The 25,579-nt window shown below is 42.6% G+C and overlaps 1 protein-coding gene across 5 annotated transcripts in view, besides 1 other annotated feature; it reads left to right on the top strand.

The window, feature by feature from the left end:
* Nucleotides 1-21,683, top strand: part of Fmo1 (flavin containing monooxygenase 1) — a 37,050-nt gene extending 15,367 nt beyond the window's left edge. For 2 of the 5 annotated variants that reach the window (NM_010231.3, NM_001330291.1), the window contains exons 4-9: nucleotides 1,020-1,182; nucleotides 11,484-11,626; nucleotides 14,913-15,112; nucleotides 17,359-17,714; nucleotides 18,209-18,281; nucleotides 20,930-21,683. In NM_010231.3, coding sequence (NP_034361.1) covers nucleotides 1,020-1,182; nucleotides 11,484-11,626; nucleotides 14,913-15,112; nucleotides 17,359-17,714; nucleotides 18,209-18,281; nucleotides 20,930-21,272 — 1,278 coding nt within the window. In that variant the 3' untranslated portion in view covers nucleotides 21,273-21,683. Of the gene's footprint in view, nucleotides 1-1,019; nucleotides 1,183-10,179; nucleotides 11,030-11,483; nucleotides 11,627-14,912; nucleotides 15,113-17,358; nucleotides 17,715-18,208; nucleotides 18,282-20,929 lie in introns of those variants that run through there. The other 3 variants (XM_006496663.4, XM_030247879.1, NM_001330318.1) reach the window with 3 other exon arrangements.
* Nucleotides 17,277-20,787: an enhancer, noted in NCBI's record as "VISTA enhancer mm713". NCBI's record gives its function as "enhancer in: neural tube[7/7] | hindbrain (rhombencephalon)[5/7] | midbrain (mesencephalon)[5/7] | dorsal root ganglion[5/7] | forebrain[5/7] | limb[4/7]" and the evidence as "EXISTENCE:transgenic organism evidence [ECO:0001131][PMID:17130149]".
* Nucleotides 21,684-25,579: the final 3,896 nt, after the last annotated feature.

The raw sequence follows: 25,579 nt of genomic DNA, 5'->3' as shown, positions 1-25,579 counted from the left end.
TAATGAGGCGGCCTTTGCACAAGGCAGAATTGCTAATACAAATGTAGAAGCCCTAGAGGCATTTTGCATATTATAAACCAAACAGTAAGGCTAGTGGGAAAGACCTAAGAAACCCAACTTCTCTGATTTTTTTTTTTCTTAAGAAAGAGAGCCACACCTCCTGGTTAGTGGGCAATTTTTGCTTTTAAGTTTGACCTGTATAAGTTTATTTTTATAAACATCTTGAGATTCAAGGTCAAGTGCTTAACTAACATGTCATATTTGAAGACATGGATTTGATTTATTGATACAATCAAGCAGTCAGAACTTAATACTCATTTACATATATGTTCAATGAAAACAAAGAAATATATTATTTGAACCTTAGACTGTTCCCAAAGAATTCCGGTCATAAGGATAGCAGCCAGTCTCTAGAGGTAGGTATACTTCAACAATGCCTTATCTAAGACTTTTTATGAGCTTAGATACATATAATCACATTTTTGTTTTCAATGATATATAATCTTTGCCTCTATTTAAGTAACTATTGTTAAAGAATGTTCTCTATGAAAAACAAAGTTGCCCAACAGAAAGAATAATTTTCAGGCCTCATCAGAAGTCTGGGTTATAATATTGAGATTTGGAGTGTAGTGTTTACTTAGCATGCCACATATGAAGACCTGGATTTGATTCCCAGGACACAATCAGTAAATCAGAACTTAATTCTTATTTGCATATGTGCATTCAATAGAAACAAAAAAAATAGATTATTTGAACCTTGAACTACCCCCAAGGTTCTAGCACTTCCAGTGAGAATTCAAATTTCTCATACTTTTTGTTTTTTACTTTTCCAAACATAGAAGCCTTCTATCCAATGAATCTTGTTTGATTTGGTAGCCTGATTAGGATTCTAGGGTTCTGTTCATTAAGTATAATTATTCTCTCTGTTCTAGATGCTTTAAAATGTCCACTAGTGTATCAACCAGCAAGCCCTCAAAAGGAATCTTGTGGCTGCTAATCCTGTTTGTGATTCTTTTCAGACCAAAGTGTGCAGTATAACAAAACGCCCGGATTTTGCTGTCTCTGGACAGTGGGAAGTGGTCACTGTCACAAACGGGAAGCAAAACTCAGCCATCTTTGATGCTGTCATGGTCTGCACTGGTTTTCTAACTAACCCACATCTGCCCCTGGATTCCTTCCCAGGTACAGAATTTTCTACAGATTACTTTGAATTGTCTCAAGGGACCCATCTTGATACCTGGTTAGTCCCAGGATGAACTCTTGTGGATTGTCCGTTAAACAGTTAAAATTGTGTCACAACAATTTTTTCCAAGCAGTATTTTTCCTAGCTAGACAGTTTTTGGTTTTCAAGCAAATTATGAATGCAGATGAGAATAATGGATAAGCAGTTTTATGCTTCACTGAGATTTACTGTTCCTTAAGTGACAGGCAATACTTAGGCTTCTGAAATGTGGGGTGCTTACACAAGGTATTCACCTCAACAGCTGCTTCTCGTTGCTAAATTTGTGTTTAAAGGACACACAAAAAGAACAGTGTTGGAATAACAGAATGAGAAACATGATTTGTGCTTGCTTGCTTGCTTGCTTGCTTGCTTACCTCCTTCAGAGTGGGCAAGTGAGAGCTTCCTGGCACTGGAACAACTGGGAAAAGAGTCCTAGGATACAAGCTAAGACATTGTTAGGACTCAGTTCCCTTACCTGGCTTTTGCAACCATAATTCATGTTATTCTATGCCAAATTTCAGTAGTATATAAATTCAGAGAAATAGAAAAGTTGATGATTTGAAAGTTTATTTCACCTACAGTAAGCTTTCAAAAGTTAGGACCAGGAAATTTTTTTCTAGATCATTTAGACATGGCCTAAAGGGATTCTTCTATCTTACACTGAACTCATCTACTTCCAGTGGGCTTGGATTTGCCCCAGAGCTCACTCAGCCCAGGTCAGACTAAGATAAGTCTAACTTGAAAACTTCCCTACAACAGAAAATCTAATTTAAACCTCTTCCCAACACAGGAAGCTTTGCTAAGCAATCCAAGCCTGGGCCACCAAGACGTCTCAGCAGAAAAAAATGTGCTTTCTGCAGAGCCTTGATGATCTAAGTTCAATACCCAGGTGTCAGACAGAAGGAACTAGAACACAATTTGTCCTCTGACCGCTATACACATGTGATGTCACCCAAGTGTACGCACATTCAGTAGTGGACTCCCATCAGTCCTCTGGAGACATAACACTTCCAGTTCTTGTCTAGAGGTCAAAGCCTTGAAAAGCCAGCTAGCCACTCAAAACTCTCTAAAGGAACTCTTGGTATAAAATTGCCCCCAAGAACCCAGAAAGCTCCATAGGATCAAAAAAACTCAGTACTCGTGGTGCATTACAGTAGGTGCTGATAATACTGACGTGAATACCACGTGTACCTCCCATTAAAGGCACGAATGGGGTTTTATGGAGTTTGGTGGAGGACTCACAGTCTACATAAAAGACAAAATAATAGAAGTACTCAAAACTTGGAGATACATGCAGTCCTGGATCTGCCCTGGGAGCCACATTAGAAATCATGCCAGGTTAAGATAGAACATACTGAAGGCATTCAAGTCGCTGTGTTTGGTTTGAACTTAATAAGCTGTCAATCTGAAAAGCACAATCTAAGCCATATGGCTCATCAGCTAATAGTCTTTGGCCTCTTCCCTCTACTTTCTAAGCCTCTGGGAGTGGAGAGTTGCCAACAAATTGAAGAACTCAGTTTACTCTACCCAAATGTGTATGTTACACAATCAAGTGAAGAGGGCTGTCCAAAGCTTATAGCCCTTAATATCATTCTCACTGGACACTAGCAATTTGAGAACCCTGGTTCCTGAGCTCTAAGACTGATTCTGACTTTAAATGGGTACTTTATAACCATCTCCACCCTGCTTTGGAGTGACCATGAACCATGACAAAAATTTAAGTTCAGTGAAGATATTCAAGTTATTTATTAGAGGTTCTGAATGCAATTCCAAAGGTAGAGTTACCAAAAATCTTTGTAAAAATAATAATTATCACAATTGGATTGAGTATGCCATTTTCCTCCAAATAACTAGTTTTATTTCTTTAGTTACATAAATTGTGGCATTTAGTAGCACAATCATATTCACCTACTGTAAATTCTTATTCTGACCTCCTGTAAGGTAAGAGAAGGTATTGATCCATAGGAGACTCATACACGTGGTCTCTCATTTTTGTCCATTTGTAACCCAAATATCCTGAGTCAGAGATATTGTAGGGTAGGTAACTTATAGATCTAGAGATAACTCTATGGTCTATTTTGAGTCTTTCCAGTTGTCCTTTCCTTGAAAGGTCTCTGAATTATATGGCATTCCTGAACTAAGAGTTAATACTTGAATTTGGTTAAAAAAAAAAAACTGTACCAAATATGAAATGATCTTAGCTGTGATTAGGTTTTGACTAGGATTCCTGCTAAAGTGTGAAATGATTCAGTGTGAACTACAGTGCCACCTGTTTGTAAGACAAGCACTTCCTGCAGTCACCCATACTTAACCTGAGAACCTAGATGCTTCTCCTCATTCTACAAAAGTCAGGGTCTCTGACTTCTGATTGTGTAATATTGTTATTCGTCGCGTTCTCACGACCGGCCAGGAAGAACACAACAACCAGAATCTTCTACGGCAAAGCTTTATTGCTTACATCTTTTTGGGGCCAGAGTGTAAGAAGCAAGAGAGAGAGAAAAACGAAACCCCTTCTATTTAAAAGAGAACAACAATTGCCTAGGACGCATCACTCCCTGATTGGCTGCAGCCCATGGCCGAGCTGACGTTCACGGGAAAAACAGAGTACAAGTAGTCGTAAATACCCTTGGCTCATGCGCAGATTATTTGTTTACCAACTTAGAACACAGGATGTCAGCGCCATCTTGTGACGGCGAATGTGGGGGCGGCTTCCCACAGTTCCCCCTTTTTCTTTTAATAAGAGCAAATAGGCCACCCATATTAATGAGAGTGGAGATAGAGGTCAAATCCCCAGTGTGTAGGTAAAGGAGCCATGTACAGGATTAGCTCTTAGGCTTACAGGCTTTTACCCAGAGCAACCCTGACCTGCTCCCGTGTCGTTTTGCCTGGGGGAAGGGAACTAGGACACTGAACCTTCATGAAAGATGACATGTCTCCCTAGAATAGGCTCATATATGCCGCAGAGCCTTTCCATTGCAGTGCTTAGCCTTGCAACTCTCTCGGGCTGCTGAAGCACACTCACTCTATCTCGTGCAATGAGACTAGCCTCGTGAGATATAAGAGCTGAGTGGCCAGCGACCTATTGCCTAAGCATAGATATATCAGGGGAAGCTCCATGTTCTAGTCCTGCAAGCGCCTGGGCAATAACCACCTTGTCTCTCTTAGTTTGGGCCTTAAGCTTACAGACCAATCAAAGAAGCAACACTAATCCACAGCAAAGTGTATCTCCAAATAATATTAATCCCACCCAATTTTTTAAAGAAAGAAAATGCTGAGGAGATCCAATTGGGTAATCCTTTGGTCAGCGACAGGTCCAAGCGCGTGGAGTTGACCTGAAGTCTCAATTCTCGAAGGATCTGTTCAAATTCAGCCATCCAATTCTGTAACATATACTGAAAAAGACTTTTTGACAAATTAGCTGCCCTAGTAAATTTAACATACTGAATGGAAATAACACACAATCCCGGAAACTTTTGTTCACATCCCTGCTGAGTTATTTGTCATAATACATCTAGTTGTTTCTGGACAAGATCTATGAGTTGATTAACCAGCATGAGACCTCTCTGTATCTTGACATTAGCTGAGGCCTGTTCATCTATGACTGTAGTCACTGAGGCTGACAAAGTGTTAATGGTGTCAGTCATCTGGACCTGTCCAGACAGAACCAAGGCTGTCTGAATTAAGGCCAAACCCAGTTCCCAGTTAGTGGTAAAAAAGCAGGAGAATACTTGAGCATTATACATCACCGTCATTGGGAGTGGAAATGTCGACATTATCCCCCAACGCTGCTCTCTCTTTATTATTGACGCCCTGGACATCACCAAGACGAGGGACATTAGTATTCCCTTGGTCAGTCTGGATTTTTCGGGTGAGTCTTTCCGGTACCCAAAATGGGTTGTCTTCATTCTGTGGGAAAACACAGATAGCTCCCCTGGATCTTATCAAGATAGGATCCGGGCCATACCATTTATTATCAAGGACATTTTTCCATTTAACCATCTCATTGGGCCTATCTGGCTCTGAACAATGACGTTCAGCCGCAGTATGGCCATGAGCATCAATATTTAAAAAATTGAGTGTAAAGAGTGCCAAAGACACCGACACTCTTGGTGCTCGGGGTACAGTCTCCTCAAAAGTTCCCCTCTTCTGTTTTATAAGATAGGCTTTGAGGGTGCGATGCGCACGCTCAACAATACCCTGTCCTTGAGGGTTGTACGGAAGTCCAGTCAGGTGGGTTACGTCCATCTGACGGCAGAACTGCTGAAATTTTTGAGACGTGTAAGCTGGTCCATTATCAGTCTTAAGGAGTCTGGGTTTCCCCCAAGCACTCCATGCCTCAAGACAATGTTGAATCACATGTGAGGCTTTTTCTCCAGTTAACGGAGAAGCAAACATGATGCCAGAACATGTGTCAATGGACACATGGAGATATTGAAGTTTTCCAAAGGAAGAAACATGTGTAACATCCATTTGCCAGACCTGTAGAGGTCGAATACCGCGTGGGTTAATTCCCACATGAGGAACTGGCAAGAACTCACAGCAGCTTTGACATTGAGTAACAATGTCACGGGCTTCTTTTCTTGTCAAGGAGAAACGACTGCGTAATGTTTCAGCCGTCACATGAAAATTATTATGAAAATTTCTTGCAGCCTCTACCGGGGATGATAGGGCAGCAGCCACCACTTTAGTGGCCTTATCTGCCAAATCATTTCCCAGAGCCATGGGGCCAGGTAGGCCTGAATGGGCTCTAACATGAGTAATATAAACAGGAGATCTTCTAGATAACAAAACTAATTGTATCTGCTGAAAAATATTGGCAACTCTACTGGAAGGCTTAATCACTCCAGCCACTTCTAAAAGATTTACTGCATTTACCACATAACAGGAATCTGACACAATATTAAGGGGTTCTAAAAAGGTTTTTAAAACTTCTAAGACCACTAAACATTCTACCACTTGAGGTGAATTTTCATTATATTGTTTGGATACCACTTTACCATTAGCCACATAGGCACCTATGCCAGTTTTTGATCCATCAGTATATACCACAATCCCATTTTTAAGTGGGTTTCTTACTGTTATTTGTGGAAACACAACAGATTGATTTTGGGCAAACTGTAAGATTGGATGTTTTGGATAATGGTTATCTATTTTTCCTGAAAAGGAGGTAACTAAAACTGCCCAATCATTAGATGCGGCTGCCAAGGTTTGAACCTGTGCAGCGGTATAAGGTACAATTAAAAGATATGGACTTTGCCCAAAGTGGGTGATTGCTGCTTTTAGGCCTTTAAGGGCAAGCTGTGCAATTGCATCAGGATACCAATCTATTATTTTAGCTGGGGATACGTTTGGATGGATCCACAACAATGGCCCATTCTGCCACAAAACTGCAGTTGGCAATTGTGCTGTCTTAAAGACACACAAACTGAAAGGCTGCGAATCCTCAATACGTTGTAATTGTGCATTCTGTAAGGCCTTTTCCACTTTTTGTAAGGCCTGGTTAGCAGCTAGAGTAAGAGTCCTAGGGGAGGAGATATGAGGATCTCCTTCTAAAATACTAAACAAAGGCCTTAACTCAGCGGAAGGAATCTTTAAAAAAGGTCTGAGCCAATTAATATCTCCCAACAGCTTTTGAAAATCATTTAAGGTATGGAGGTGATCTCTTCTTATCTCTACCTTTTGGGGCACAATCTTATCTGGGGACACCACAGAGCCCAAGAATTGTCCTGTATCAGAAATTTGGACTTTTTCTGTGGCTATCTGTAAACCCCACTGACTTAAAGTTTTAAGTAGAAAAGGATATGCCTTTTGTAGCATGGTAAGGTCTTTATGGCACAGGAGGATGTCATCCATGTAAAGGAGCAAAATTAAAGAGGGGAATTGTTTCCTCACTGGCAAAAGAGCTTCTTGTACATAAAGTTGACACATAGTAGGACTATTGGACATTCCCTGTGGTAAGACCTTCCATTGATACCTCTTATCAGGTTCCATGTGATTAATAGAGGGGATGGTAAAGGCAAATCTGGGCCTATCCCTTGGACACAAAGGTATAGAAAAGAAACAATCTTTAATATCTATAATGATTAAATTCCAGCCACGTGGTAAGGCGGAAAGTACAGGGAGACCCCTCTGTACTGGGCCAAATAAGTTCATTTGCTCATTAATGGCTCTGAGGTCATGGAGCAGTCTCCACTTTCCTGACCTTTTCTTAATTACAAAAATTGGAGTATTCCAAGGTGAGGTAGAGGGTTCAATATGGCCTAGTTTTAATTGTTCCTCTACCAGTTGAATCACAGCTTCTAGTTTTTCAGAGGATAGGTGCCATTGAGGAACCCACACTGGGTCCCCTGTTTTCCATGGTATGGGTCGTGCTGCCCCAATGGCCGCTAAGGAAAACCCAGACCCTGTCTGTCTTGGTTTCCATTAGGTGAGATGGGCTCTATCCTTCCCTGTTCTTGATGTCCTAACCCTTTTCCTTCTTTATAACCCATCTTTGCCATGATATTTTTTGCTTTAGCTGAATACCCTCCTGATGGGGTGTTTTCATTGGACAAAATAAGGCCCAAATGCTGCATAATATCCCTTCCCCAGAGGTTAACCGGGAGTGGGAGCACATAAGGTATGAATTTCCCTTGCTGCCCTTCAGAGGATTCCCACGTCAAGGCAACGGAGCTTATAGTGGGACATGATTGATATCCTAGGCCCTGTAATGAATGAGATGACTCTGTGGTGGGCCATGCTTTGGGCCACCAATGTGTAGAAATTATACTTTTATCTGCTCCGGTATCAAGGATGCCTTCAAACTCTTTTCCATTAATCTTAAGGCGGAGCTTAGGTCTATCATTTAAAGATACAACCAAATAGGCAGAATCATTTCCTGAGGAGCCCATTTTCTTTATCTCAGGTCCTGCAGATTTCTCCCTGGTATTATCAGGGAGGAGCAGCAGCTGAGCTATCCTATCTCCTTTACTAATAGAAAAAACGCCTTTAGGGCTTGAGCACAGGACCTGTATTTCAGGGGAATGTTGACAATCCATAATTCCAGGGTGGACTACTAAGCCCTGCAAGGTGAGTGAACCTCGGCCGAGAATAAGGCCCATGGTTCCCGGGGGCAAGGATGGTATAGGCTCCACCGGCACCGGCTGAATACTCATTTGAGGCATTAATAGGAAGTCGGAGGCGGCACGCAGGTCCACCCTTGTGGGTCTTCCTGGGTCGCCTCTCTGACTGCTTCCTGGGTCCTGACAAACCGGTTCCCATATCTTTGAGGGCCCTGGGACCGAGGGCCCGATGACCCGTTTTTTGGCACATCAGTTGATTGACTATCAGGTGGGGGAAGAATTCTGCCCTTTATATCCCTCACAGAGCGACACTGGTCAGCTCTATGATAACCCTTGCCACACTTAGAGCAAAGAGTGAGAGTCCCTCCCTGTTTATCTGGAGCTCTGCAATCTTTCTTAAAATGCCCAGGCTTTCCGCAATTAAAACATGTCCTCTGATTATTTCTGCCCATGGAGCGGTTCTGAGATTGAAGGATGGCAGCCGCTAAACCTGCATTGCTGAGAGGTCCCCCAAGCTCTCGACAGACCCTGAGCCAGTCTTGTAAGCCTTTGTTCTTTCTTGGGGCTATGGCCGCTCGGCACTCCTTTGTGGCTTGCTCGTAGATTAGCTGTTCTATGAGAGGCGCAGCTTGCTCTGACTCTCCAAAAATACGCTCTGCTGCCTCTGTCATTCTGGCCACAAAATCTGAGAAAGATTCCTGAGGTCCCTGGATTATCTTTGTTAACTGACCAGTGGTTTCACCTGCTCGAGAGAGCGCCTTCCAGGCCCTAATAGCCGTGGAAGAAATCTGGGCATAAGCTCCCCAATGGTAGTTTGTCTGATCAGCAGAATAAGCTCCCTGACCCGTTAACAAGTCAAAAGTCCAATCTCTCTGCTCTGGAGTCAAAGCAGCTGCGTTTGCTCGGGCCTGCGCCTGTGCAGCTTCGTGCCAAAGCGCTTTCCATTCCATATATTTGCCCATACTAGGGAGAGCGGCTTTTACAACCGTCTGCCAATCAGCAGGCGTTAGTGCCATACCAGCGAGCCTGTCTAACTGCGCCAAGGTAAAATTAGCATTGGTTCCGTATTTACGAACCGACTCGGCAATTTCCTTAATCTGTACGTATTCTACCGGAGCGTGGACACGCCCACCCTCGGCTCCTTCAAAGACTGGAAATGCCTGTTGTATTTTCTTTTGTTCCTCTCGGGGAATGAATGAGTCTGCGCACTGCCTCTCTGCGCACTGCCTCTCTGCGCACCTCTCTGCGCACTGCCTCTCTGCGCACCTCTCTGCGCATTGCCCCTCTGCGCATTGCTGACGCACTACGCAGGGCGGGGGCTCCGCATAGGGCGGACCTTGAAACCGACTGCCGGGAGGTTGAACAGTACGCTGACTTTCGCCAGCCGCTTTTGGCTTTTTTCTTGACCAATTAGCTGGCTGGTAATGGGCTGCTTCTTCCTCCCAGTCTGTTTCCTCAGAGGAGGATTCTTCACTTGCTTCAGAGCTACTAAGAGCTGGCTTCCTGAGCTCATCTAGTGACGAGTATCTCCTAGAGACCTCCGCTAATCGATCTTTTTTCTTCTCCCTTTTTCCTCTTTTTCTTCTAATCTCTCTCCAGGTATTCCTACCTAACCTTAACTTTTCCTCGGGTTCAAGACCCTTGGAAAGGCCTGTATACTTATTTTGTGTACCATACTTCCTCTTTGTTCCTACTCTCTCTCCCCGCTTTACTTCTGATAGATTGTCCTGAATTTCCTCTAGAATTTTCAGCCCTATCTTAATCACTTGATAGCATGTGAAAAAGAACAAAAGGGCTCCTAACACCAGAAAAAATTCAAGGCCAAACATACTCACTGGTACTCTCGTTCCCCAGCTGAAAAGTTCTGAATTCATACAGTTGAATCCTTCTTAACAGTCTGCTTTACGGGAACCTTTATCACCGTCGTTCCCCAGCTGATGAGTTCTGAATTCGGCAGTTGAATCCTTCTCAACAGTCTGTGTTACGGGAACCTTTATAAACGTGATCCGCAGTTCTGGTTCTGAAATGAAGTATCCCTCCTGCGCCAGTCCGGAGTTTTTTCTCGTCCCGGAATTCGGCACCAATTGTTATTCGTCGCGTTCTCACGACCGGCCAGGAAGAACACAACAACCAGAATCTTCTACGGCAAAGCTTTATTGCTTACATCTTTTTGGGGCCAGAGTGTAAGAAGCAAGAGAGAGAGAAAAACGAAACCCCTTCTATTTAAAAGAGAACAACAATTGCCTAGGACGCATCACTCCCTGATTGGCTGCAGCCCATGGCCGAGCTGACGTTCACGGGAAAAACAGAGTACAAGTAGTCGTAAATACCCTTGGCTCATGCGCAGATTATTTGTTTACCAACTTAGAACACAGGATGTCAGCGCCATCTTGTGACGGCGAATGTGGGGGCGGCTTCCCACATAATATACTTGAAAGGATTTTTCAAAATCTTTCTGTTTGCACTTGATGTCTCAATGGGATTTGGCAACAACTGCCTATCCAGTGAGCCCAGGAGATGTGACCCTGGTGTTGCACACACAACCCTTTTTTCTATGAACTAACTCTGACTCAGCGAACTCAGCCTGAGCTGTGGACTGTCAGCAAACACCTTCATTGTATAAGAATCTTTGTAAACAGGGTCACGGCTTATTGATATCATTTCTCTATATCATCTACCACAATGCCTGGCACGTTGCGAGGGTCCCCAGAAATTTTATTGAATAAAATCAGCGATTCACTTCTCTGTCCTTGCTCCCATTTACCAAAAGTTGCACAGCATAAATAATCACCTCGCAACCAGAACATTACCTCCCCATTGACATCCATCACCCTTGACATGGTGATAACGCCTCACATTTTTGTGCAGTATGCCTTATGTCACAGTATTTCAGCTTAGTAGTTAATCATTTAGTAAGTAAAGCAAAACAGCTGTCTAATGAGATTATTGATCCCCTTTACACATAATTAGATTAAGTGATTAAGGAAATAATTGCCAGATAACATTTTGTAAAGTTGTACATTTGTACTTGAGGTTTTCTCAAACTAGAGCATCCTGGTATTATTAAATTACACATATGTGTACATATATTAACTAGATCATATAAATAAAAACTAAACCATCACACTATCAGCTGAAAAATATTTATGCTCCACCCACTGATTTTATAAGTTCTCTATGTGGCTTTGTTTTCTCTACAGGTATACTAACTTTTAAGGGGGAGTACTTCCACAGCCGACAGTATAAACATCCAGACATATTTAAGGACAAGCGAGTCCTTGTAGTTGGAATGGGGAATTCTGGCACAGATATTGCCGTGGAGGCCAGCCACTTAGCAAAAAAGGTACCATTCTTAATGTTGCCTAGTAAAACCTCCATATTAACATGCATGTCTCTGCTAAACAGGGTTTGAAATTATGATAAATGTTAAAAGATTAAATATGCCCGGCAGAAAACACATTTTGGGGGGACAGGGTCTCGTAGCATCTCACTATGTCAACCTAGCTGGCCTACTAGTCAATATGTAGATAAGACTGGCCTTAAAATTGTAAGAATCCTCCTGTTTCTGCCTCCAAGTGCTGGAGTGTTGTGGATAGCCCTGGTCTTGTATCTTGATGCTAATTCCTCTTTGGGCTATCCTCAACACTGGAGTTATGTCACCAGATCCAGCTAACAACAGATTTTGGAAGGACTTATGGGTTGATTTGAGCAAGGTCTCATGACATTCAGGCTAGCGGAGGAACTTGCTGTCTGCGTAATGATGACCTTGAACTCCTAGTGCCCTTGCTCCTTGAGTGCTACAATTACAGATGTGCACAATCGTGCCCAGATTCGTGTTTACTCTCACGTGATCTACTATGAATTCCACTTGTCACCTTTTCTCCAAGACTAGCTTCTCTAACATTTAATTTTGTCACATGTCGTTCAACCAGAGCTGCAGGTCATATGTTTTCTTCACTCAGTCCCATGGGTCCCTCAGGCCTGGCAACTCTTCCTTGCTAACATCTCTCATCTACCCGTCTATTTCTTTAGTTACTATCCTCCCAGGTTCCTACCACCTAATGCTGAGCCTGCTTCCTTGTCTCCTAAAACAAAACAAAACTGTAGAAACAGTTAATATTTATATTGCTTGCTTGTTGCCAAATACTATACTAGATGCTCCTTGATCCATTACTTCAGTCACCAAAACACACTGCTCATACCCCTCACTACAGAGAGTAAACCAGGAATGACAGAAGTAAGGAGCCAAAAGCCAAGACTCAAAGTCTATGAGTTAGGAAACTCTGCCCTTCATCCCAACAGCCCCATTCACAGTCCACTCTCCCACTCTTAACAAACTATTCAAACCATCAACAAACAAACTCTTGGAAGAGCCACAGTGCTAGTTTGCATTCTAATGCTGTGATAAACACACAATCAAAAACCATTTAGGGGAGGAAATGGTTATTTGGCTTATGCTTCCAGGTCCGTCTGTGATGGAAGTCAAGAAACAAACCATAGAGGAATGCTGCTTACTGCCTCTCTGGTTCATGCCCAGCAAGCTTTCTTACACAACCCAGGCCCACCTGTCCATCCAAGGATAATGACGTTGCCCACAATGGGCTGGGACCTCCCACATTCATCATCAGTCAGGACAGACATGGCCACAGGCCAATCCAATTTTGAGAGTTCATTAGTTGAGGTTCCCTCTTACTGGATACCTTGGATTATATCAAGTTGATAATAAAAACTAACATGCACACACACTTGACCTCACATGGCATCCTTAGTTTGAAACCCTAGTGGACTCCCATTGTTTGAAGGAAAATAATAAATTGAGAATCCACTAGCCCTGCATCCTAGAGCACTCCATAATCTGGGTCAAATCTGCCATTTGCGTTCTTACTGAAGAGCTGCTTTGGGTCTTTCCACTTCCTTATATCTAATTCCTCTTTGCAGATCCACCCACAATGACCTTCCTCTTATATTATAAAATACATGTACACTTGGTACAAGGTGTCCGTTCCCTACTCAGAATGTGCCAAATGCTGTGCCAGGTCCAAAGATCCACTCTCATGGACCATGAGAACATAAGGGAATCGGATGCCAGACAAATACTTACAAAAAAAAGTATGAAGAAAGAGGATGGGGTGTCATTTTGCGATCCCTTTCTATTACTTTAGAAAGATGAATTGATGAATGGTCCATTCACTAAAACATTGGTTAATTGATTTGAAAAGACATAGCAATTTGATGGCATTGTTCTGAATAAAAAGAAAGGCAGTCCTGAAATGAAAGTTATAAGGGTCAGTCTTCACATGTGGTAACATTGTTTCTTTCTCTGATTATCTAGAAATTCCTGTAATTAAAAGAAAAGTTTATCTTATCATTTGTGAATTAAAAAAGAAATGTTCCCTTTGGTTTAAAGCAGAATTAGTGTCTACTATTCTAATCACAACACAGACAGTCAATAGTTCACAGATCAGAGTCTCTTACCACCTTTCCCATGCTTTGTCCTCTGGTCTATGCGGTTACAAAGTTATGCAAAAATAACAACTTTGGCTGTAGCCTTTCTGCCCCACTCTCATAGGAGAAAAAGCAATCTGTTCAGTCTGTTTGTATCAGCAAAATAACAGATTTGGTAGCCAAATGTTTTGCTTTCTGAACAGTTTTCCAGGAAATTACTTACTGTGTGGGTATCAAAACATTACTATCTTAGCTTAATCAGCTATCTGGTAAATGGACATGGCCAAACAGCCAATGTGGCTGAGGGAAAAAGGCAGCTGGAGAGAGGGAAGGAAGTAAGGGAGGGAGGGAGGAAAAAGGAGGATGGAGGGGGAGAGGGAGGAAGGAGGGAAAAGAAGCAGGGAGGGAGGGAGGAATGAAGAGAAGGAGGGAGGGAGGGAGGAAGGGAGGGAGGGAGGGAGGGAGGAAAAAGGAGGATGGAGGGGGAGAGGGAGGAAGGAGGGAAAAGAAGCAGGGAGGGAGGGAGGAAGGAAGAGAAGGAGGGAGGGAGGGAGGAAGGAAGGGAGGAAGGGAGGAAAAAGGAGGATGGAGGGGGAGAGGGAGGAAGAAGGGAAAAGAAGCAGGGAGGGAGGGAGGAAGGAAGAGAAGGAGGGAGGGAGGGAGGAAGGAAGGGAGGGAGGGAGGAAAAAGGAGGATGGAGGGGGAGAGGGAGGAAGGAGGGAAAAGAAGCAGGGAGGGAGGGAGGAAGGAAGAGAAGGAGGGAGGGAGGGAGGAAGGAAGGGAGGGAGGAAGTGAAGGAGGGAGGGATGGAGGGAGGAAATGCTGAAATTAATACTTTAACAAATTGTACTGCCAATCAAAGTAGTACCTGTATTGATATCACATTCGTTGACAACTCACAATTTCCACCATACCCTGTTCTTGTTGCCTACACCTTCGGTGAGTGTATAAAATTACAACTGTCTGTTGCCCTCTCACATGAGACTTAGAGCTCCAGGTAAGTTGCTCTAGTATCTCAAGCCCAGTAAACAATGGGTATTATCTAATAATAAAGCCCACGGTGTTTTAATACTCTGTATACTCAAAACTATTAGAAGAATCAAGGCTATCATGTCAGGTGTATACTTTTTGCAATAGTAGACATTATCAGTCTTAACTTCTTGAAACTCTTTGGTTGATTCTAGGTGTTCCTCAGCACTACTGGAGGGGCATGGGTGATCAGCCGAGTCTTTGATTCAGGGTACCCATGGGACATGATATTCATGACACGATTTCAGAACATGCTCAGAAATCTTCTCCCAACTCCAATTGTGAGTTGGTTGATATCAAAAAAGATGAACAGCTGGTTCAACCACGTGAATTACGGTGTAGCTCCAGAAGACAGGTAAACCAAATCAATTTGATGAAGGGTATTAGAAGAAGGAGTCTTAACCTTTCCGATAGCACCTGCAAACAAGACAATGGCTGTGATGAACATTGAAAAGACCTCATAAACAAGTTTACTCACTAATAGGAGATAACTAGCAAGTGCTCAGTTGACAGGTATTTCACTTTGCCAACAAATCATTAAGGTAAGTATTACTATATTCTATTAGTGCAGAAAAACTAAGACACAAAGTTACTTGGACTAATCATTTTCCCTAGCTCTTGATTTCTCTCTAACCTTTAGCTAAAACCTACAACTTATCCCATTAGCAAGAAACAAATGTCAGTTTGTCATTCACTAAGTTTAAACAATTATATTAGAATTTTCTAGAGGAACAAAACTGATGTTTTTAATTTACACATATATAAATATATGTATATTATATATACACACATGTATGCACACACACAAATATATGGAGATGTGTTAGAGTAGCTTTAAGACTCTGGTCCAGATAGTCCAACCATACTGTCTATTGGTGGAAAGGCCAATAATCCAGAAGTTATCCAGTCCACACAGTTGCATGTCTCCACTAGTCTTCGGTATATGGCAGAATCCCAAAGAAGTAGGCTCTAATACCAGAGAAGGAATGAGCATGCCAGACAGAACAAGGGCAAATTCCCGTCTTAATATAAGCTGCCATAAGAAGGTGTGGCCTGGATTTAAGATGGGTCTTCTGACCTCAAGTGATTCAATTAACTAGAAATTCCCTCACAAGGGTCCCCAGCGACTTGAATTTTTAGTTAATTCCAGACATAGTCAAGTTGACAACCAAGAATAGCCATCACAACAATGCAATTCATTGCCAGGTACACTGCAAACCCTCTCTGGTCTCCAAATTTTGTTCTAGACCAATGTGGATGTACCCAAGACCACAATGGTGGCCAACAATGTCAACAATGGTTAATGTGGTCAGTCCTTTTTTATTTCTAAAACTGCCACAGACATACTTTCTCGTATTCCTTTTTGTTCCTCTGAAGTGTCAGTATCTGCCTTCTTCAGGAGCACAGTCTGTCTGTGTTTGCTTTCCTCTTAACACTTTTCTCTCGTTACAGTCTTCATGTCTTTATTTCCCTCTTCTACCTCTAGGTCTCTCTAGAGCTCTACCTCTTTCCACCAAAGCCTTTTCTATAAGTTTTATCTAGCCTGGCTGGTGGCTGACAGGACTAAAGAAATACAATTCCTAATTCCTACTCTCTTTGATATAGTCAGTCTTTTTCCATTTCCAAATTTCCACATACAACTTTTTCATATGCCCTTTCATTCTACCAAAATGTCAAGATATGTATTTTTCAAATGAACAGAAGAAAGCCCCTAAGAACCATTTAACTTGCCCAGACTCTGTTATATATCAACAAGCTTACTGCCTCCTTCTCCCATGCTGTTTCTATTTTACTGGGCTATAATCTCTTTCTGTGAATTCACGACAATCCATACACATGTTCAACTCATACCAAAGCAACTCAGGAAAGTATTTCTCTCTGCTGAGAAAAAAGGCACACTATAAACAGATGATGCTGTTTGTTCCTTTGGAACACAATGATGATTTCCTTTTGTAATTATTCTCTAGGAAGGGGAACTAGCGGGTCAAACCTTGCCAGATGTGGGCTTCCCAGTCTGGGCTTTATAGTCCTTCAGCAGTCTGCTGTCCGTAGAAGGACTGCAGTAGCTGAAGGCTGAAAATCAAGAGAAAGAGAAGCTGCCGTAGGCTCTAGTTGTGCCTCGGCTCTTTTTGTTGTTGTTGTTTGGTTTTTTGTTTTTTGTTTTTTGTTTTTTTTTTTTTGAGATGGTCAAACTACTTTAATTAGCGCATTCCTGTAGATGTCACTAGACCTTAAGACACTTCTAATATTTTCCTTCTCCATTCATCTGAATTTTGCTAACAATGTTCAATGTATATCAGTACCAACCAGATACTGACATAACCCAGTTTAAAATCAATACTCATGATATTTTTGCTTTAGAACAATATCAATTTGAAATAAACATAGCCTATCAAGGTATATTCAAAATAATATTTTTTTTCTACTCAAAGTGCTTAGTAACTGTGCAGGAGCTCTTTGATAAGCACGTTTTATAACCTTTAGATAGTGCTCATTCCTTTCAAAGGCTGGCAGCTCTAGTCCAGCCATGAGAAGCATGAAAAGGGGATTACTGGCTCCAATGTTGGCTTGCACATCTGTCTCTGCTCCTGATTTGTTTAGGACTCAGCTGAGAGAGCCTGTGCTAAATGATGAGCTCCCAGGCCGCATCATCACTGGGAAAGTGTTTATCAAGCCCAGCATCAAGGAGGTAAAGGAAAACTCTGTCGTGTTCAACAACACACCAAAGGAGGAGCCCATTGACATCATCGTCTTTGCGACTGGATATACTTTTGCGTTCCCCTTCCTCGATGAATCCGTAGTGAAAGTTGAGGATGGCCAGGCATCACTGTACAAGTACATCTTCCCTGCGCATCTGCCAAAACCAACTCTGGCTGTGATTGGCCTCATCAAGCCCCTGGGCTCCATGGTACCCACAGGAGAGACACAAGCTCGATGGGTTGTTCAGGTCCTAAAAGGTAACTGTGTGAGAAATATCTGGGCACATGTATAAAGTGGCTGTTTGCCATGTGAATCATAATAGTGGAAGTTAAAACTGGAATCCATTCAATATGACTTATTCTGGCACAGGGACATAATATCATAGCACAAATGATGTCAGGGATTTTAAAAACAAGTGCCTCCCTATTATTTTGACTGAATTGAGTAGTTCAATAAAAATTAAAGATTCAGTCAATTAAATGGTATCAGTCAGTCAAACCAGCTGTGAAGTTCTGTCACATTAAGTAGCTAGTGAGATAGGCAAATACTCATCTTGTCAGTCAGCAACATTAGCATTAATGCCAGGAACACACCACCAGTCAACTCGAGCAGCTGACACTTTTGCACCAGTACAGGTAAGTAGCTGGGTACCAGAAAGATGAAAGGCGAGCAATGAGGAAGCAGCCATACCCATCGGCCAAAGCCTAGAGCTGAACTTAGATCTCATGGTCATAATGCGATGGTTTTCTAGGTGCAACTACATTACCACCGCCAAGTGTCATGATGGAGGAAGTTAATGAACGGAAGAAAAACAAGCATAGCGGGTAAGCGAATTAATGGTATCCTTTTATGAGTGATAGTGAAATTGATGAAACAGTAAAGTGAAGATGAGCTAGCTCTACACTGCAAAGAGACCTGGCTAAAAAGAGAGCTGTGTAAGGAGAGGGGAGGCAGATGGTTAAATTGCGGCATTTTTAAGTTCCTAGAACCATCTAGAGTTTGGGTTCTAGTCCTAGTGTAAGGAACCCTCACAGACCAGATACATTATCCCGCACCTTATCCACAATCAGCAGGCAGACTGTGTGCTTGGGAGGTTGCGGGGAGGAGGGACTGTCCGTTTACTCAACAGGTCTCTGCTGGCTTTATTATTTCATCCAAGTTGTTACTCTGAAGCAAGAATCAGTCGATCTTGCCCTGTGGAAACTAGTTTTTCATTTTCAAATAGCTGTTGAAGGTACAGATCTCACAGTTTTTGCTAATTAGATAAAATTTAAACCGGGGTGACTATACGTGGCTTTGTTGCTATGCAGCCATGTGCATTTCTCAATGGCTGCTTCTGTGTTACCATGGAGACGTAAAAACAGAAGCCCTGTAATGGCCCTGAAAGTCATTCCGTTCCCAGTGGGTGGCTTCTCCTGAGCCGCTTGTGATTGTGCTCTGCTTTTCATGCCCACTCAAGGGACAAAGGGAAGGGAAGGGACATGGGCAACAAAGAAGAGACTCCTGGCAATCACCCACTATGGCTCCCAAGCAGCAAAAGCACCTCTGACTTTATCTGCTTCACTGTCTGAGAAGCAGTCTTCACTTAAAAGTCTAAAGGATTCTAGGGGGTAATTTTTTTTTAAAGAGGAAAGCATTCCAAAGCAGGAGCTAGGGGAATAACTCAGTTTGTAAAGTGCCTGCCTTTCTACCATAAAGATCTGAGTTGAGTCCCCAGAAAGCCATCTGTGCTGGTACAGGCTTGTAACCCCAGGCCTGAGAAAGCAGACTCCAAGGGCTCACTGGCTGGCCAGCCTAACCTACTTGGCAATTACCAAGACAACAAAAGACTCTGTTTTGAAAAGAGGAGGGAGGATAAGAAACAATACCTCAGGTTGTCCTCTTGCCTCTGCACATATGTGCACACCTGTAGATATGCACCTTCTTACACAAATGCAGCCACATATATATTAACACACATACCGTGTCTACACACACTAACAAATTAGCCAAATTTATTGACTCACACCTGTAATCCCAGTAATTGAGAGACTGCTACAAGTCTGAGGATTGCTGCAAGTCTGAGGCCAGTCTGGGTTACATAGTGGAACTCTGTCGAGTCTGGGATAAAGAAGAGGGCTCTTTTTTTTTTTTAATGCTCCATTTTAATAACTTCCTTGTCTTATTCATAGAGTCTCAAATTCCAAACGTTGTTCTAGCTTTGTCTAAGAGTTAAGGTCCAAAATAATAAAAGCATTATAGATGTTTCTTCTCTCTCTCTTTTTTTTTTTTTTTTTTTTGGTTTCTTGAGACAGGGTTTCTCTGTATAGCCCTGGCTGTCCTGGAACTCACTTTGTAGGCTGGCCTCAAACTCAGGAATCCGACTGCCTCTGCCTCCCCAGTGCTGGGATTAAAGGCGTGTGCCACCACGCCCGGCAATGTTTCTTCTCTTAAAAGGGGGTTGGGGTATGTGTATATGTGCGTGCCTGCCCCTCCAGCCCTTCAGAGCCCACAAAAGAACATCAGATTCCCTTGGGAGTTATAGGCAGTTATGAGCTCCCATGTGGGTGCTGGGAACCAAACTTGGGTCCTCTAAAAGAGCAGCAAGAACTCTTAGCTGCTGAGCCATTTCTCTAGCCCTGATGGGTTTTTTTTCCTTCATCCTCAGAGTAGAATATGGTTGTGTCTCATCAGACTCTTATGTAATGGATAAATAATTAGAACTAGTGGATAAAGTATAATCTTCTTATCACAAAAGCCACCCAGTGATTCTAAGGACTAATAGTAGCAGTATGAGTATTTCACTCTGTGAACTTTTGTGGCTCATCATATGATACAAATGAAGAAACAGTTGAGATTTAAGAAAGAATGAAGCCAAGTGTGGTGACTGTCTTAGTCAGGGTTTCTATTCCTGCACAAACATGACCAAGAAACAAGTTGTAGAGGAAAGGGTTTATTCAGCTTATACTTCCACACTGCTGTTCATCACCAAAGGAAGTCAGGACTGGAACTCAAGCAGGAAGGTCAGGAAGCAGGAGCTAATGCAGAGGCCATAGAGGGATGTTACTTACTGGCTTACTTGAGTTCCAGTCCTGCTTTCCTTTGGTGATGAACAGCAATGTGGAAATGTAAGCTAAATAAAACCTTTCCTCCCCAACTTGCTTCTAGGTCATGATGTTTGTGCAGGAATAGAAACCCTGACTAAGACAGTGACTCATGACTATAATCTCAAAAGGAGGGAGGCTGAGCAGGAAGACTGCAGTGAGTGAGAGGCCACCCTGGGCTATAGTTTGAGACCTTGTCCCAAAGAAGCAACAAAAGAAATAGAAAGAGAGCATTGTAGATGCCCGTGGACATAATGGAAAACACAGTAAGACATTCCCAATCTGGTGTCAGTCAGGGTTTGCTTTGGACAAAGACTACATTAATGTTTTCTAGGATTATTATCATTGTGACTGTTGTTCCTTCTCTTCCCATTCTTCCTATTGGAAAGGTTTGGCTTGTGCTACTGCAAGGCTTTGCAAACAGATTATATAACATACATAGATGACCTCCTGACCTCTATCAACGCAAAACCGGATCTGCGGGCCATGCTCCTGACTGACCCACGACTGGCTCTGAGCATCTTCTTTGGCCCATGTACCCCTTACCATTTCCGCCTGACTGGTCCAGGAAAATGGGAAGGAGCCAGAAAGGCCATCTTGACCCAGTGGGACCGAACAGTGAAAGTCACCAAAACTCGAACCATACAAGAATCCCCATCTTCCTTTGAAACTTTGCTGAAACTCTTTAGTTTTCTGGCTTTGCTCATAGCTGTCTTCTTGATTTTCCTGTAAGTGAAAGATCTAACTGGCTTTTCAAATGTATGGAGTATAACGTTCCAACTCCTCTAATGTAACAACTTTGTCTTCATAATCATAAACCATATCCAAAGAATGAAACCCTACCCCCTCCCCTTTCCGGTTCACCTCACTGGCAGCTTGGTATTGCTGGGTCTCTTGCAGCTCCATTAGGTTTAATGCCAGAAGATAAGGTCCAGCACTTTTGTTCACTTAAAATGTTGGAAGGATCCAGGCCCTTTTCAGGAAGAAGCTGCCCCCAGAGAATACTCTGAGCATTCTTTCGCCCTAAAAAAGCAAGTTTCCTAGATCTTAATGAAAAGCCCAACCTTGTGGAATATTGGTCTACACTAAAATAGTTCTCTGTGTATTAGCTGACTACAAATAAAATGGAAGAGACTACATGTACCAAGTGGTCTTTCGTACTCATTTTTTTTTTTTTTTTTTTTGTGGACTGGTAGAAAAGATGAAAGGATGTGGACAGCTATGAATAAAGTCAGTAAGATGGGTGAGTCCCAAAGAGTTCTCAAAGGAGTGTAGGTAGGGCTTCTGCTCCAACTGTCCTTTACCATGTTACTTTAGGAAGTAATGAGGGCTGTCTCTTCTTAAGAGTCAGTCCCATTTTTTAATAAGGTTGAAAATGGGGTATAGAGCTAAATAGAGAATTCTCAACCAAGACATATCAAATGGCTGAGACGCACCTAAAGAAATGTTCAACATCCTTAGTCATCAGACAAATGCAAATCAAAACAACCCTGAGATTCCACCTCACACCAGTCAGAATGGCTAAGATCAAAAACTCAAGTGACAGCAGATGCTGGCGAGGTTGTGGAGAAAGAAGAATACTCCTCCATTGCTGGTGGGATTGCAAGCTGGTACAACCACTCTGGAAATCAGTCTGATGGTTTCTCAGAAATTTGGACCTGAGGACCCAGCTATACCACTCCCGGGCATATATACCCAGAAAATGCTCCAACATGTAATAAGGACGCATGCTCCACTATGTTCATAGCAGCCTCATTTATAATAATCAGGAGCTGGAAAGAACCCAGATGTCCTTCAACAGAGAAATGGATACAGAAAATGTGATAATTTACATAATGGAGTACTACTCAGCTATTAAAAATGATTAATTCATGAGGTTCTTAGCCAAATGGATGGAACTAGAAAATATCATCCTGAGTGAGGTAACCCAATCACAAAAGAACACACATGGCATGCAGTCACTGATAAGTGGATATTAGCCCAGAAGTTCGGAATACCCAAGAAACAATTCACAGATCACATGAAGCTCAAGAAGAAGGAAGACCACAGTGTGGATACTTCAGACCTTTTTAGACAGGGGATCAAAATACCCATGGGAGGAGTTACAGAGACAAAGTTTGGGACAGAAACAGAAGGAAAGGCCTTGCAGTAACTGTTCCACCTGGGGATCCATTGCATCCACCAAGACACTATTGTGGATGCCAACAAGTGCTTATTGACAAGAGCCTGATCTCTTGAGAGGCTCTGCCAGTGCCTGACAAATACAGAAGTGGATGCTTACAGCCATCCATTGGACGAAGCACAGGATCCCCAATGGAGAAGCTAGAGAAAGAACCCAAGGAGCTGAAGGGGTTTGCAGCCCCATAGGAAGAACAACAATATAGACCAACCAGTACCCCCTAGAGCTCCCAGGGACTAAACCACCAACCAAAGTGTACACATGTAGAAACCCATGGCTCCAGACATATTTATGTAGCAGAGGATGGTCTTGTGGGACATCAGCGAGAGGAGAGGCCCTTGGTCTTGTGAAGTCTCAGTGCCCCAGTGTAGGGGAATACCAGGACAGGGAAACAGGAGTGGGTGAGTTAGTGAGCACGGGGAGGGAAGATGTGGTAGGAGGGTTTCGGAGGGGAAATGAGGAAAGGGGGTAAAATCTGCAATGTAAATAAAGAAAACATAAAAAAGAAAAGAAACTCACACAATAGAGTACTATTTGACAATGAGAAGAGAAACAGGCCATGGTACCTACCATAATAAAAGAATGACTAATGAAAATGTACAAATAAAGGAAGTCAGAAATTGAAACCATTTATTGTATTATCTTATTAATAGAAATGCTTAAGAAAAAAAAAAGTCAACCCAATTCACCAGAACTCATTATGGAAAGAAAAGAGTCAAGACACCTTTAATAGAAAGAAAAGAAAAAGAGAAACCATTGAGGTTTGATCTTCTGATATGTATTGCAATGAATGATAAGTACTGGCTACCAAGGCCTGGTGGTTCCCAGGAATGAGAGAATCTGCACTTACAATGTGACCTTACTCATTGATCTTAAACTATTGGTTAAATAAAGATGCCAACAGTCAATAGTTGGGCAGGGTTTGGGGTTCCTGGGCTTGAGGTTGGAGGAGACCATGAGGAGAAGGAGGAGAGAGGAGAAGGTGCCATGGGGTAGGAATCTTAAAACAATGGCCATGTGAGTTAATAGCAACCCAGACAAAACATGGCAAATTATATAGTGGGATTATTGGCATGGAATTAGACATAATAGCATAAAGGATAATATCTTCCCAGCTCTAGTGCTGATTAAGACTAACTATAAGTAGAAAGGTTGTGTGTCTTTCCTCTGGGAACTGAATGGTCAAAGGCAGGGTAGAAACCCTGGATTAAGATGAAATATTTTCCACAATAAGAAACCAAAGTAAATCATCTCAGAAGCAATAGTTTACCAAACTAGAGCCAGTTCCTCTGGAAGTCTCGTAGAATCAACGTGTGTGACCCTTGTCAAGGCAGGCTTGGATGCCTGCACCTCATCAATAGGCTTAGATGTGGAGCCTTGCCTCATAAGAGAGGTTCAGAGATTGCAAGAAGAGAAAAGTAAGGAACTCTGGAAGTAAGAAGAGTGAGTGCTGGGGTTAAGCTAAACAGAGAGCATCTCCTTTTAGTCTGCCCTGCTAGCTCCCAGGATGGCCCCTACTGTTCCTCCTGACCTATTCTACTACTGTGAGTGCAGCAGACACTCATAGTGGAAACCTGTCCCCGCTGAGAACATCCTGGATGGCTTCTGAGATGCCCTGTGGTGAAGCTGACATTTTAGCATCCAATAATCTAATGAGCAGCAGCAAAGAGGTGATGATTAGTGGCCAGTGTGAGACAGGGCCAGACAGACTCCCCAGATCACAGTGGCAAAACATTGCTGTGAGGTGTCCAGTCTCTTGGGGTGATTTCATAGTTTCTGAACTTTTTATAATATACCCTCAGAGCAACCCCTGTTGGGTTAGTCTTAAATTGAGATGTCCATTTCCTGCACCAATGCCCTTGGTCCTTCCACATGCCTGACTTTAGAGGGATGCTTAGAGAAGCAAACCCAAACCTTATGATCATGGGCTCTCCCACCTACTACTAGCTATGTGATGTTGACCGAGTCGCTCACTAGCCCTAAGCTAACATGACCTATATACCGAGTTTCAGGCCAGCTAGAGCCACATAGTAAGGCGCTATCTACAAAAATCAATGAATAAATAAATAAATTCTGCTATATCTGACAAAGGTGGATGAGCCTGTCGGACATTATGCTAACTGAAATAAACCTGTCATAGAAAGACAAATGCTGTATGATACTACTTCCATGAAGAAGTTATAATTTTCTTTTTTTTTTTTTTTTTTTTTTTTTTTTTTCTCCATTTTTTATTAGGTATTTAGCTCATTTACATTTCCAATGCTATACCAAAAGTCCCCCTTACCCACCCACCCCCACTCCCCTACCCACCCACTCCCCCACTTTGGCCCTGGCTTTCCCCTGTACCGGGGCACACAAAGTCTGCGTGTCCAATGGGCCTCTCTTTCCAGTGATGGCCGACTAGGCCATCTTTTGATACATATGCAGCTAGAGTCAAGAGCTCAGGGGTACTGGTTAGTTCATAATGTTGTTCCACCTATAGGGTTGAAGATCCCTTTAGCTCCTTGGGTACTTTCTCTAGCTCCTCCATTGGGAGCCCTGTGATCCATCCATTAGCTGACTGTGAGCATCCACTTCTGTGTTTGCTAGGCCCCGGCATAGTCTCACAAGAGACAGCTACATCTGGGTCCTTTCAGTAAAATCTTGCTAGTGTATGCAATGGTGTCAGCATTTGGAAGCTGATTATGGGGTGGATCCCTGGATATGGCAGTCTCTACATGGTCCATCCTTTCATCTCAGCTCCATACTTTGTTTCTGTAACTCCTTCCATGGGTGTTTTGTTCCCACTTCTAAGGAGGGGCATAGTGTCCACACTTCAGTCTTCATTTTTCTTGAGTTTCATGTGTTTAGGAAATTGTAT

The sequence above is a fragment of the Mus musculus genome, chromosome 1, assembly GCF_000001635.26.
Source record: "Mus musculus strain C57BL/6J chromosome 1, GRCm38.p6 C57BL/6J".
NCBI lineage: Eukaryota > Metazoa > Chordata > Mammalia > Rodentia > Muridae > Mus > Mus musculus.
The sequence above is the reverse complement of the archived record's forward strand: the minus strand, read 5'-3'. Positions and strand labels throughout refer to the sequence as shown.